This window comes from Mauremys reevesii, linkage group 7 (assembly GCF_016161935.1).
Source record: "Mauremys reevesii isolate NIE-2019 linkage group 7, ASM1616193v1, whole genome shotgun sequence".
Lineage (NCBI taxonomy): Eukaryota > Metazoa > Chordata > Testudines > Geoemydidae > Mauremys > Mauremys reevesii.
In genome coordinates this window covers 57,546,073-57,561,453 of record NC_052629.1, presented here as the reverse complement: position 1 = coordinate 57,561,453, position 15,381 = coordinate 57,546,073, and the positions used below count along the sequence as shown (strand labels likewise).

The 15,381-nt window shown below is 41.4% G+C and overlaps 1 protein-coding gene across 1 annotated transcript in view; it reads left to right on the top strand.

The window, feature by feature from the left end:
• Positions 1 to 5,376: 5,376 nt before the first annotated feature.
• LOC120368902 (heparan-alpha-glucosaminide N-acetyltransferase-like) overlaps positions 5,377 to 15,381 on the top strand; it is a 106,452-nt gene continuing 96,447 nt past the window's right edge. Inside the window, exons 1-2 of the mRNA XM_039481638.1 lie at positions 5,377 to 5,410; positions 11,186 to 11,316. Of these exons, the coding sequence (XP_039337572.1) occupies positions 11,224 to 11,316 (93 nt within the window). The 5' untranslated portion in view covers positions 5,377 to 5,410; positions 11,186 to 11,223. The remainder of the gene's footprint in view (positions 5,411 to 11,185; positions 11,317 to 15,381) is intronic.

The window sequence follows — 15,381 nt, the reverse complement described above, 5'->3', positions numbered from 1 at the left end:
ATAATAGAAGGTCTGAGTTCAGTCCAGGAATGGTACAAGAAACAGGGAGAACACAACATCCACCAACTGGAGTACCGTGATTCAGTGATGTCTTGGAGCACTGTTCCTTCCATGGATAAAAGACCTGTTATGGTCATGACTGTTGGTATTTTTGTAAGTGTACTAGACTAAATGCAGAAGTTGGCATGACCTCATTTTATATGAGTAGGAAGATGGCCTGCATCAGGGGAAGTGACCTTGTACTCTGGTAAAGAGTTCTGCTTGTCTAAGTCTTTTCAATTTGTTCTCAGATTTAGACATTGGATAATTTCTCAGCTTCTTGGGTTGTAAAGTGTGAGGAAGGGTGTTTCAACTGGAGATATTTATGGAATTCTGACCTCAGCAATGAAATAGCAATGAAGTGCCCTGTGGCCTTTCCTGTCAGGACTTAGGATGTGAAGCCATGAATGGCATCTTGCAAGGTCAGGCTATGTTTGTGCTATGTGCCTTCCCACCTTTTCCACTGCTCTCTGGGACCATACAAAAGATAGAAAGGAGGGAGTGGTAAGCCATTCAAATGACTTGGATGTATATATTCATGCATCACTAATACATGCCTAAGTGTTCTATGAGGGGTGGAATCTACCTGGGAAAATCTACAGCACAGTAATGAAATATGATAATCTGATCATGAGTCCACCATTTGATGGAACAGGTGGGATTTTTAAGATTATCTAGTGTTGGCCAAACTTTGGTTCCATTAAAATAAATATTGAAAATTCCATTCAACAAGTTCTCCACAGTTTCTCAAGAGTTCTTTTCATGAAAGCTGAAATACTTTATTTTCCTCTTTACAACCATGACACTGGGCATCATGCTGATGAGACAACGTGTGGCCTATCCCCATATTATTTTTATTAATTTCTTTGCTGTACTCTTTGGGCATTACAGGTGTCCGGGTGTTCTTGGAAGCCAAGCACTGCCATGTGTTACTGCTATTTGATTTAATAACACACCGCTTCCCATCATTGCTGATGTACTATTATAAAATGTACCAGCTTTTACCTTGCCTGTGCTGACTGTTTTCCAAAGTTGCTTGGCTCAGATTATTTCTGGGAATGCTGAGTAAGTTGCTGACTAAAGCTCATATGAACCTCACACAGAGAAGTTGTAGCTTCCCTGTTACCAGATAAGTATACATTGCCTCACTAATACATTGTGCCATAATATGTAGGGTATCTACAGTCATCACAGTTTTTACACCAGTGAGTTCATTGCAACAAGTGTATCCAGTTCCAAATCTTGAAACTCTTGAAGTGGGAGCAAATTCTGCCCCTTTAATGGACATAGAGGGGCCGAAGAGTGATAGAATCAGTGAGATTCTGCTCCATAGGAGCAAGGAAATGAGAGCAGTGCTTGAGGGAGCACATGAGGCCCCTGCCCTGAATGTTGAAAAACATGGCATGCTCCTAGTGCCCCAAAGCAGAGAGGCATTTTGAGGGCAGGGCAGTGTATCTGTGTCTACATGGGTTCACCAGCTCTGCCCCTGCTGGCAGGGTAGAGGGTGTTAATGGTTTTGGAGGTACCTAGAAGAGGAGGAGTTATTCTTTCCTTGGACCCCACAGTAATTAGTGGCAGTGACTTCATTGAGACAGATTGTGTGAGTAACAGAGACTTCGTGCTCATAATGACAGTGCAAGAGCTCACAATCTGCTCATAACTGAAATCAGCAAGAATTTTAGATGAGGTAGAGTTTTAGATCTCTTCTATAAGGTGGGGGGAAGGAAAGAACAGGGTACTTATCTTAAATGTTATGTAGATATAGTTAAAAGAATTCTTTTAAGAACCCTTACGGTGCTAATAAAAATGACATCACAGAACAGTGATTTATAAAATATTTTGCTAGACAGAATTTTTCCTGTATTTTTTTTTTAAATCAATCCTAGGACTTTGTTTTAAAGTGAAAGCAATGGCACAATTAATGCAAAGACTTCCTTTAACCCTGATCTATCTCATCTCTGTACAAATTAGCATAGATGCCACCCTCCCTACAAGACTCTGTGTGATATATGGGTACTCTGTTCCTTGACCTTCCAACTGTGCTGTGCTATGTTGCATAATAAATAGAACAACCTCAACTGAAAATACAGGACTTCTTTATAACACTCTAAGAGCTCTGTTGTCAAGGCCTATATTTAAAGTAAATATAAATGTGCTGTATTTGCTATTACTGTTCCTTCTTTTGGAGGCCCTGGGAATCTTTTTCCCTTCCTTTCTTTCAGGCAGTATGATTTCAGTAGGTATGCCAACTAAGAAAGTAAAGGTGATCACTATAGTGCTTCATTGTATCAATTGATTATCTGGGCAGGTCACAAAGGACTCTGAACAACACCCTGCAATTGACCAGATCTCTTATGGAGGTTGGTGTGTTGAGGATGTTGCTGCCCTCAGCTTTCCCCTATTTGAGTGAACTGTGAAGTGTTCCCTTGAAAAGAAGTGTCCAAAAAAAGTAGCAACCTTCTGCTATACAAATTGTCCGCCAAAACAAATTTCTAACAACCCACATACTGACACTTCATTTCATCTAAAGAAGATTCTACTCTGTGGCTGTAACAATTCTGTAGCCTTACCAAAAAGCATTGAAAATTCCTCATCAGCCATTTCTTCTGTACAGGCAAGCAGCTCTCATCATTTCTTGAACTCACGCTGTGGTTTCTCTCATTAAAAAAAAAAATTACATAACATACTTTAAAATAAACTTTAGGCCACCTTGTCAATGGTATAGAACAATTTAGGATTTTAACCCAGGGTGTAGAGTTCAGCTCACCAGTGGCAACTCAAGTTTTATGCATTATCTTGACAACTGCAGATCTTATGGCCCTTGACCTTCATGGGGAAGTCTCATTGACCCTGCAATGGTTTCTATTATTGAATATAGGAGATGAAATTAGTGAAAAGTCACATTTCAGAAGAGCTGGATTCACCAGAAATAGATAGAACCTGAATAAATTGACTCACCTAGATCAATTCCTCCAGATTGCAAAGCTAAAATCATTTGAAATGACCAAACAGTTTAGAAAGGTCAGATTTCCATAAATATCTCCAGCTGAAACACCCTTCCTCACAGTTCACAACCCAAGAAGCTGAGAAATTAACCAATGTATAAATCTGCGAACAAATTGAAAAGACTTCAACAAGCAGAACTATTTACCAGAGCACAAGGTCACTTCTCCTGATGCAGGTCATCTTCCTACTCATATAAAATGAGGTCATGCCAACTTCTGCATTTAGTCTAGTACACTGGTTTGGCTGCTTGCTGTGTGTTAACCAAATGATTAATTGCACCAAACCCAGCTCCTCAAGTGAGTAACTCTGGGCAGTTAAGCCTGATTCTGATGTAACGTACATGAGTGTAACGCCATTGGTTTCCACAGAGCAACTCCAGATGCACCCTGGTGTGTGAGATAAGAATTTCCCTGTTCACATTATTTATCTGTATCATTTTATGCATACTCTGGGACCTTCCAATATGCAGCCCCTTGAAACACAAATTAAATGGTTGTAAAATGGAAGTATGTATTTTGAAACTGCAAAACTAGTCTATGAAACTGCATCCAGTCTATGACTGTTCAGGCCTATCCCAGGTGGCACTAACCCAATCTCCATGGAATTAAAACATTTCAGCTGAGAACCTCAGCGTGGTGAAAAAGTACCTATGTTACACTTTGGTAACAGCTTTGACATTGTGTAGGATCAAATCAGTGGCCTTAAAGACAGGATGAGCTCTCATACTTTATTGCCCTTTATTTAAAACAGCCATGTTAGTTAATATTATAATGGTAAGGACTTGGACAAGCTACCCTATGGTGTAGCAATGGATTTAAACATAATCAATTCCTCCCTTTTTCCACCTCACCTCCTCCCTCCCAGGAATAAAATCCCACCCCGAGTAATAAACTGGAATAATTACATGCTTCAGCTGTATACTTCTCCCCTCCCTCAGTGATCCCAGGTCATGGTGATTTATTTTAAATCAAAATAATTTTGAACTTCCTCTTATCCCCAGCTGTAGAGTCCTACCCTGATTGCCAGTTAACAATCTGATTGATCTGAAATAAATAAAATGACCTTCCTTCAACAGCTGCAGAGGCTTTGGTTCAAAATTCTATATATGTGTGATCTTGAGCTGTGATAGTCTGTTTTTCTGTGAGATTGGCAGAGTTCTTCTTCCTATCTTAGGTATTTATGTAGGCTCTACGTCTTCTGTTATGTTTATTACTGTCCCAGCAGCTCATAAAGAAATTTACAGAATAATTAGAAGTTTCTTAGAATCTAGTAATTGGGTTTGCTTTTAGGTTGGTTTGGGCTAGTGGTTAAAACATGGAACTCCTAGGCTGTATTCTTGACTCTGGCATTGACTCATTATGTGACATAGAGCAAGACGTTTAAGGTAGGGCACCAAACAAAGATTCTTCTGCCACTGGTTTGCTGGGTGAACTTGGGCAAATCACTTCCCTTTGCTGTGCCTTAGTTTCCCTGCTTATAAAATAGAGCTAATGATACTGACCTCCTGAAAAGTGCTAGAAAAGAGTTAGGTAATTTTATTATATGCCTCTGTTTCCCAATTTTTCAAATGGGAATAGTACCTACCTCACAGGGTCATTATAAGCTGAATATTTCTCAACATCTTTGAAGCCCTTGAGTGAAAGGTGTTGTAGATTTGTAAACTATTAGTATTGTCATTCTGACTGTAGCAGGGTGGATCCCTGCTCTGGGTTTTCAGGGGTTTAAAAGCGGCTTGGCAGGGCTTGAGAGCTGCTGCTCTCAAAGCTGGGCTGATTGGGGAAGTAGCCGCAGCTGGGCCACACCCCAATCAGGCCACAGCTGGCCCCTATAAAAGGCTATGAGCCAGGAGCCCACTCAGTCTCTCTCTGCCTTCAGAGAGAGAAGGGCCTGGCTGCAGGGAATTGAGACAAGGTACCTAGGGTGAAGCAGGGCTAAGGAAAGGCTGAGGACCTGGGGAAACTCCAGTCTAGAAAGCCCCAGGCTGTGGCCTAGTATAGGGCAAAAGGTACTGGGGGCTGCAGGGGGCAACCTAGGGGTAGGCCAAGGCAGCAGGTCCAAACCCCCTTTGCTGATGATGAGTGCTGGCTACTACAGTCTGCCCCAGTGAACGGGGGCTAGATAGAGACTGGGCAGTAGCCACTACTGAGGCGAAGTGGGGATAGTAGGGTGAGGGTTCCCTGAGGAGAGGAGACCCAGAGAAAAAGGGGTTACTGCCAAGGGGCAGCACCCCATGTAAAAGGGCACCGGGGTCCTGGGAGGGACACGGGGGCCAGTACTAAACAGGTGGATCACCGGCCTGCAGAGGGTGCTCCGAACGCTGGAAAGAGCTAATTCCCCAGAGTCACCAGCAGGAGGCGCCACAGGGGTGAGTCAACCCGTTTACAATGACATATATCATTCTTTATGGCTGGAACCTAGGGGGGTTAGGCACCCAGTCCCCATTAAAATTCAATAGCAATTGGATGCCTAGCTCCCATAGGCTCTTTTTGAAGGTCACTGCCTAGGAATTTTCTTATATCAAATTTTATCTAATGCAAGGCATCAAGACAGCAGAAATGGGAGAGAGAGGTCTTTCCTATATATATGCAAAGGTGCATTGGTTTAACTAAAGGTATGATGCCAAACTGATTTAGTTAAATTGGTGAAGTTTTAGATGTCAGTATTCATACATTGGTTTAAACCTACTTAATATGAGTTTAGCTTTCACCTGCTAAATCACATGCAGAGAGAGAGATGGAAATACTAAATAAGGATAAGAGAAAATCAGCCATGAATTTGTTCTCTCAATGGGCTCCAACTGTTCTCAGCTCTGTCTTTGGGGTTTTTGCGTCATAGAATATCAGGGTTGGAAGGGACCTCAGGAGGTCATCTAGTCCAACCTCCTGCTCAAAGCAGGACCAATCCCCAACTAAATCATCCCATCCCATCATCATCCTGACCTTAAAAATCTCTAAGGAAGGAGATTCCACCACTTCCCTAGGTAACCCATTCCAGTGCTTCACCACCCTCCTAGTGAAATAGTGTTTCCTAATATCCAACCTAGACCTCCCACACTGCAACTTGAGACTGTTACTCCTTGTTCTGTCATCTGCTACCACTGAGAACAATTTAGATCCATCCTCTTTGGATCCCACTTTCAGGTAGTTGAAAGCAGCTATCAAATCCCCCTCTCATTCTTCTCTTCTGCAGATTAAACAATCCCAGTTTCCTCAGCCTCTCCTCATAAGTCACATGCTCCAGCCCCCTAATCATTTTTGTTGCCCTCCGCTAGACTCTTTCCAATTTTTCCACATCCTTCTTGTAGTGTGGTGTCCAAAACTGGACACAGTACTCCAGATGAGGCCTCACCAATGCTGAATAGAGGGGAATGATCAGGTCCCTTGATCTGCTGGTAGTGCCCCTATTTATACAGCCCAAAATGCTGTTGGCCTCTTGCAACAAGGGCACATTGTTGACTCATATCCAGCTTCTCATCCACTGTAACCCCTAGGTCCTTTTCTGGAGAACTGCTGCCTAGCCACTCAGTGCATGGGATTCTTCTGTCCTAAGTGCAAGACTCTGCATCAGTGGTTTTGTTCCCCCTCCCCTCCTCCACACACACTTCATTCAGCAATTTGAGAATTCTAAAGCAAATTAGGAGAAGAGCTTACAATAATCATAATTAAACACGAGACAAGATGAGGAGCTCCTTAATTCCCTTGGAATTAGGGGGAAAAAAATGAAGAAAACAGACTAATTTCCTGAAGATTTTTTCCATCAATCCACCTAACCTCTGCTAATCTGCCTCCTATTCCCATATGCTGTCCTCCTGCAGCTAGCACATCTGCAGATGTACGCTATTACTGGCAAGTGTTAGAGCTCAGTGCACCTTCAGCTGCTGCATCTACTCTAGCTTTCCCAACTTAATGATCTCCACCTGCAGAAGGCTAATAAGCAGGTTGCCATAACTTTTCAAGGAAACTGCAGCAAATATCTTAATGCAACTGTCAGTCTACACACGTACTGTAGGAGCGTACTCACTCCCACTCTCTCATAGCCCGAAGCTTAAAAGCACTGTTCTTTGCCAAGGAAGAGGCAGCTATCTTCAATCTGGCATCTGAAAATGACAAAGAGATCTATCAAACAGAATTAGGAGTACAGATCCTTCCTGTTCTGTTTAGCTTTGTAATTCAATATGAGTCAAACCAGAGGCCTGGCCTGGGGAAAAGCACTTCTTCAAATCTAATGAAGTGCCCCAGCTCCATTTTACCATCATACAAACATTAACATATAAACTTCCTATATATAAAACAAGCTATAAGGGAATATTGTACACAAAAGGAGAAATTTATCAATGTATTTTGAACTTTTGAGGGTCTGCTTCTAATAGACTGTACTTACTAGGTACGATGATACAGTTTCACAACCAGCTTTCTTCTGTTGTTTTCTATCCACTCCGGAAATCTTAATAGAATTTCTGCACTGTGCTTAGGAATAGTCTTGAAATGTGATTTCTTAAGTTTCACAGAGTCTCTCAGGCTGTTCTGGGATGTCTATAATAAAAGGGGTTTCAAAAGTTTATTTAAAGTTTTATTCATTTTTTGGCCTCTTTATATTACTTCACTTATGTCACCCACCCAATCCATCCTATAGCAGCTGAATGTAGCATGTGAAAAGACTGCTCTGAGATTCTGCTTCTCTCTCTTCTTTGATGTGTGGTCTTCTTGTGTTAGAACAATGGCAACAGAACTATTCCGATTTTACATCAGCGGAGGGTCTAACCCAGTCTGTCCAGAGGAAGAATTAAAAGCCCCCACCTCACCACAGCACATTTTCCTACCACTTCTTGTTCATCACCTGTCTGGAAAATTTGCTGTAATCATTTGTGTTACAGCAGATTTCAATCCTGGCATGGTCAATATGATTCAGAACAAGCTTATACTAGACATTTGAAACAGTTTCAAGAATCTTTTGAGACTAAAGGACATGTTTTACTAGCAATCTTGCTGGCAAAGAGCATCCCAACAGGTGCTTATCAGATGCTTCCTTAACCAGGCCCCTGAGATAATCATGATAAAGACACTTTTTCATCTGACCTAGGTTATTTTACTTGTTACTGTTGTTGTCCTCCCATCCACCCTTGTTTGTCTGTTGTGTCCTGTCTGACACCTACCTTGTAAGTTCTCTGGCAGGAACTGTCCTTGTCACTGATCTATATAGCCCTGAGCACAATGGACCCTGATCTTCTATTTGGGTTCCTAGGTGCTGCTGCTAGTAGTAATAATTAATAAATAAATTCTTCCCAAGAATGCGTCTCAGCTTTTGCAAACTCTGGAATGAGATGGAGTTTATTGTCCAGGGAAGTCTGTTAACCGAGGACAGTTAAAAGAGCAGTCTCTGAAAGCAAGAACTTTTATTTGTTTACATTTCAGGATCCCAAACCCGCAGAAAGCACAAGGACAGAAATAGAGATGCCCAAGCATAGACTATTTCTTTCCCGGGACACATGCAGAGGGTAAAACTTTCTACCACGGCATGGGTGGCTTGTCTCTTTGTTTGCTACTGAAAGAGATGCAGCAATGGATTCCTTGAAAGAAATCTCCGTAAATGTTCTCTCAGATAATTTTGCAAATGATCATATAAACAAGCAATCATTTGGCCTAGTGATAGAACAGCTTTTTTGTGTGCTGTTGCACATTCCTCGTATACCCATCATTTTGTTGTATGCTGCTTCTCCAGAATCAAATAGACTCATCCCACAAGGAGATTTGAAAAAAAAAAATTTTTTTTTGGAAGGTTCAGATTCAGGTCCAAACTTTGCAACTAAGGCCCATCTCTACCCAAATGAAGCGCAAGATGCATTAAATGGGGCACATATTCCATTAGTTATTTTAACTTCTGATTGCCAATTTCTAAAATCCCTGGGCAATATTTAAATGGGAATTTCCATTTTGAAAGGAGCCAGACAGTGGACAACAGCAGAAGTAGTAAATAGCAGCATATTAACACGTCCATGCAGCGCAGACCTTTCATGTTGATGTTGCTCACCTGGTGGCTGCCTGCAGTAACTGGATTTTCTCTTGTAATGTAAGAACTAGTGAAAAGTCTTGATGCACAACTAAGGTTGTGAATTAGCCAATTTCTTTAACTGCTGTTAGAAAGCACAAATAGCAATGAAATAATCTGCATTGTCTGTGTCAGATGTGGAGCGAATTCTGAGACTCTGCCTGCGTGCCTATAAGCTTTTTATCTTAGTAATTTCCCAGTAATTCAAGAGCTGGCAGCAGTGTGGAGCTGCAGCAACATGGTACTCTTATCAGTTGAATGACTCCAGCATAGGCAGCAGGCCAGCGAAGGCCAACTGCATTGCGAAAGTGACCTGATTACTCTCCTGAAGGGGAAACACCAGCCTGCTTTTCCTATACAGATTACTAGCATGTGCTGCTGTGATATACAAAACACTCCACATTCTTTCGTATCACTGTCTTACATGCTACATATTCTTCTTGAGACACGTGCCAGGTAGGCACCCAGAAGCTTGGGTGCACTCTGTAATGCACTGAATTTCTGTTGGATTCATTTGCACAGTCCTCCTGACTAGGCCTCTCTCTTGTATCTGCCAACCTGTTTCCAGTTTGCAAACCATAATGGAAAGAGATCTGAACACTGTTTAAGCCTTTTTTTCCTTGTGTAAGCCTGTTTTACTACTGCGAAGGAAATGTTAGTGACAAAGTCATGTCGGAGAACTTGCTACTTATGGGTCAGAGTTGATGCTTACTGGCTATATAAATCCCAGAGTAGTTTTAACTGACCAGCACAGAGGGCAGAGCAGGCTACCTGTTGTTCTGCAACCTACCTATCAGGATACCTCACTGTACTGAGAGTCAGGAGATGTGGATTCTGTTCCCAGCGTTTTAAGTCCTTTTTTCTGTCTCTGTTTCCCCTTATGCTTTCTGTCTTATCTATAAAAGCAGCAAAGAATCCTGTTGCACCTTATAGATTAACAAACGTTTTGCAGCATGAGCTTTCGTGGGTGAATGCCCACTTTGTCGGATGCAAGAGTCTTATCTATCTATTTCAATATAAAGCTCTTTGGGGCTGGGGCTGTTTGTGCATGTATATACAGCACCTATCACCCTGAGCCTCAGCCCCAGTCGGGGCCAAGGAGCTTTGTGATACAAATAATAAATAGTCCTTATAATCTGGGTGGTACTTGGCAGGCCCATCATCCTACTACCTGCTTTTGATGTGCATCTGGGCTAGCTAGGGTGACCAGATATCCCGATTATACAGGGACAGTCCCGATTTGTGGGTCTTTTTCCTATATAGACTCCTATTACCTCCCACCCCCTGTCCCGATTTTTCATACTTGCTGTCTGGTCACCCCAGGGCTAGCTGGACAGCCCCACTCTTCTTCTCATTTCCTCTGTGGCATTTTCTGTGGCGTGAGATCAGAATGTTTCTCACCAGATCTTTGGTTACTTTCACTTCAGGTTACAGTGATACTGGGAAGGGCACAGGTGCAAAACTGGAAAAAAAATATTTGTAAAAGCTCATTGAACTTTTCTGACCTTCAGAAAGGTTCATTTGGATTTAGACAAAGATGTAGGTTAGTTCTTTTTATCCAAGCCAACTCACTTGTACCTCTGAGATATCCAGACCCCAGTTTGAAAGAAATATGTTGTTACTTCAGCAGATACCAGCTCTGCTGCTCTCCATCAGTTAACCTAATAAATGCCCTTACCAACGTCATGAGAGAGAATCATTTAAACATCTCCTTGCCTGTAGCAGGTGCCTGAAAGCAGGGCTGTACATGGTTTTAATGGAAATTCCAGCTGAAAAGTCATCTGATTTCTACTGGTTTCAATTGGCAATTAGATTTGGAATCCAGTGAAGGAGGTCTATTTGCCAGTTGTTTTCGGAGGCTGCAGATACTCCAGCAAAAATCAACAAAGCCTAATAGAAATCAGTAAAGACCATTAGGAGTAGTCTGATGGATTTTCTAGCGGTGAGAAATATGCAAACATGGCTGTATAGGTCCCCACTCTTTCTGAGTCCTGAATCACACACAAAATACCCTGATCTTCTAGAGTCCTATTCCTGATTTCTCTCTGTGGTTCTGAGTAGATAATAAATTTCCTTAACTGCCCTCTTCACCTAGAAAGTAGCCTGTTGGCTCCACTCCTGGTTTCCAGTGCCATGTTGATGTTCCATCAGAGGCCTCACATCCAGGGGAAGAGTGGTGCTGCCACACACCGAGTGAGAATTGCAATCATGGATACACAGAGAGAGGTATGAAATGGGGACAGAAGGGGTGGATGCAGTTGGTTATAGACTGAGAAGCTGGATGGGTCCCATGTGTGTTACTTTGCACAGGATCATGCAAAAGTTAGGGCTAGCCTTGGATACAGTACGTTGAAAATACTATTGAAAAAATGATCCATTAAAAAAATTATAAAACCCATTTCCTAATTGTAGCTCATTTAACTGCAGGTAATGACATATTCTAGACAAGCAGCATGGCCTAATGGGTAGGGCACAGGAGTGGGTACCAAGAGACCTGGATTGTATTTGTGGCTCTGCCAGTGACCTGCTGAGTAACCCGGGGCATGTCACTTCACCTCTCTGTTCTGTTTCCCCTCCCGTTCTTTGTCTGTCTTGTCTATTTAGACTGTAAACTCTTTGGAGCAGGGATTATCTCTTAAGTGTTTTTACAGTGTCTAGCACAATGGGGCCTCTAGGTGTTGTTGTAATATAAATGCTAAACGACACAAACATAAGGTCATTATGTTAAACAAGCATTACTAAGTTTGCAAAATCAAGCACCCAAAAGTTAAGAAATGTCAGATGTAAAGTTGCTTATGCAATCTTAATTTGGCCCTCTTACATATATGCATTATGATTAGAACTGGGCAAATAATAAATGAAAAGTAAATTCACCAAAAACTGCATCTTTTCAAGGCACCAAAGCTATTCACAAATTCAGGTCAAATTCAGCAAAAGTTTTGGTGGCAAAAACGGGGCGGGTGGGATTTGAAATGTCAAAGCATTTTGACATTTTTTAAACGCAATGTTTCAAAATGGCATTTCATTTCAGAAATGTCTATTTGAATAAACATTCAAAAAGTTTTGCGAAATGAAAAACAAAAAACAAAAGTCAGTTTTGGTTTGGAAAGAACCAGATTTTTTGTTTGACCACTAAATCAAAAACTCAGTTATTGGCTCAGTTCTAATTACGATACAGTCTTTAACTGTATAATCACATAGTATTTTTTCCATAGTAGCCTCGCCTCATTCAGTGCATTGTGGGGGCGGGGGTGGGGGGGGGGAGACAGTGCTTACTTAATGAGCAGCTATTCAATATTTTGTTTTCTCATAATTTTTCAGAATGTGACCCCAGGCCTTATTTACTGTGCGCTATTCAAACCTTGCTCTGAAGACAGAATTATTAATTTCCTCACAGGCTTTTTCCTATCGTGGTCATCACTATAATGGCTGAATGCTTCACAGATATTAATGAATTAATTTTCACAACACCCCTGTGAGGTCAGGGGTGGTGATATCCCCATTATACAGATGGGGCGTTGAGGTATAGAGATTAGGATAAGAAGTTTCCACTAATTTTGGGTGTCCAAACTGAGACAATTGATTTTTCATGGTACTTAGCATTATATAGCCCTTTTTTTATGTTAGAGCAAATCTCCCATTGACTTCAGTTTCAGCTGTCTGGGTGCCAGCATTGATAAGTCAGGAGTCACTGATAGCGCAGGAGAGAGAGTCTCCCGGTTCTCTGTTCCAGTGCCTGGGCCCACACTGGCCTGGAGGCAGCCAGGAGAAGACGTTACAGGGTAAGTCTAGCTTTGTCTGTGTAGTCTATGCTCAGTCACTCTGCAGGGATAGCATACGTGCAATTTGGTCATATGTAGGATCTGTAAGGGGATGGAACATGCTCAGTCACTCTGTGGGGATGGTGCATGTGCAGTCTGTTTAGCGTGAGGAGGTATGAAGGGCTCAAGCATGCTGATGGAGGACAGAATCTCGAAGGTTTTAGTTGACACAATTGAAGTCTCTACTGTGTGCACATTGTGATTTTTTTCAGAGTCTGATGACAGCTTGACCAAATTTGGGTGGATTTTCATGGGGATGGCAATAGGTACATCCCTGACAAATGTCAAGTCCCTGCTCCAAAGCATGGTTCTCAAATACAAGGTTGCCAGAATTTTTTTTAACATGGGGGGGGGGGGGGGAAATTGTATGTTCTCAGAAACAGCTGAACCATTTTGGCTGAAATTTTCCAAAACCATTAAGACTGAGGCAGTCAAACAGCATGGCAAATACCAGCCCAAATGGTTAAGTTATGGCAAAATTATAAACAACTTTGAAAGGGTCTATAGTGGGAAGTGTCAGGCAACCCCAGTAATAGGCAAGGCTACCAGCCCTGCCTGTAATAGTAACAGGTACCTGCATTCAACATCACCTAAACCAATAAAGAATAAGTAGTTCACCAGCTTTTCATTACTGATGTGTCTGTAGTTTTATTTTAAGACTAGCATTGGAGAAAAGGCTGGTTAGGCTATTAGATTTTTTTTTTGTAATCAATGGTGCTTTACAAATTGACCATTTTCTGCTGATCAAACAACTGAAAATCTTGTCTTAATACATTTGTAGTACAGTAATTGAAACATCTGGAAAAAGATCCCCAGAATAATCAAAATATTCTAGTGACTGTTCTGCACCCTTTTTGTAGGTATTAAGAGAGAGATAAGTAAGATTTGCTTCAAAATCATATGGGCCGGGGGGAGGGGAAGGCTTTAGGTTTTGCTAAGCAGAATGAGCTTCTTTCACTAGCTGGCAGAATGGGTTCTGTGTACATTAAGTAGCCCCACATCCTTCAGACCAGAAACCAAGCTCTGAAGCAAGAGCAGTTCACAGCAGTGAAATGGGTGCACTGGGCAAAGAATGCACAAAACACAAATGCATTAAGAGTCTGATCCAGAGAGGTGCTGAGCTCTGCTATGCTATCTTTGGTAGAACATAAGAACGGCCTTACTGGGTCAGACCCAAGGTCCATCTAGCCCAGTATCCTGTCTACCGACAGTGGCCAATGCCAGGTGCCCCAGAGGGAGTGAACCTAACAGGTAATGATCAAGTGATCTCTCTCCTGCCATCCATCTCCACCCTCTGACAGAGTCTAGGGACACCATTCCTTACCCCAGGAGTAGGAGTTGTGGGTGCTTGGCTTTTTCTGGATCAGGCTTTTGAGGAAGACTGTAGCATCCTAAAAGAATAAGAGCAAGAAAACTCAACCACTGAAGACCTTGAAGACATGCAATGTTAATTTATTCCAAGGAAATGTTTCCATTAAAATGCAGATACTGGGACATCACTGCAGAATGTCAAACTAACAGTGCAACTATGTAAAATTGCAGTCATTGCAAGAGAATAAACAGGAAGAGACATGCACATATATCTGCTCTACAATGATAATCTGTGCCTAAAGCAATTACTTTTGAACTTTATTAGTAGACTGATTTGTTTTTTCAGTCCTATTGTTGTAGAAGACTCTTACACAGGAAAGCTGATAAGGGCAATTTGAAAGCAAAAACCAGATTCTTAAGTCATTGATTTAAGATTCCCAGGGAAATGAAAGGAACAACTGTAAAATTATAATAGAATTTAAATGAAAGTCCCTCCACTGAATAATCAGTTTATCAGAACTTTTACTGCTTAAATGGAGAACATTGTGGAGAGTTAAAATATTTATTTGAAACTTCTTGTGAAATACAGAGAAACAATGAATAGAGATTTAACAAAGGAAGACACAGAAAAGAAATGTATACGTATAATGAAAGAATAGAGAGGAAATTTACCATATAAGTCTTCGATCCTGCAAACGCTAATGCATGTGCTTAATTTTAAACACACGAGTAGCCTCACTGGTGTCACTCTGGATAAACCTGGATTCTTTCTCTCTATATATGTCCATACACTATTTACCTTTTAACCAGTTAAATTTGAATTAGTTTATTTAATGTTTAAAAAAAATAAACCAGTACAAATAGCACCCCTTAGAACCCTTTTTAACTTTAGCAGAAAAAGAAATGAGCAAATAAACAATCAATTAATAGTTATAACCATTAGTGGCAGGTTAAACTTCAACTGCTCTTCAAGATATGGGCTGGGATTTCCCTACTGAAAAGAACCACTAGACTCCTCCTGAAGTCCTGTCAAGTCTGTTGTTGCATAAAGTGAAATTCAAAATTAACCATCTTTCAGTTTGTGCAGGGCTGTTGTTGTTTTTGAAGATACAGGATTTGTACTGTTAAATTTACAGTCTATCATTCTTTCCTTTAGGTG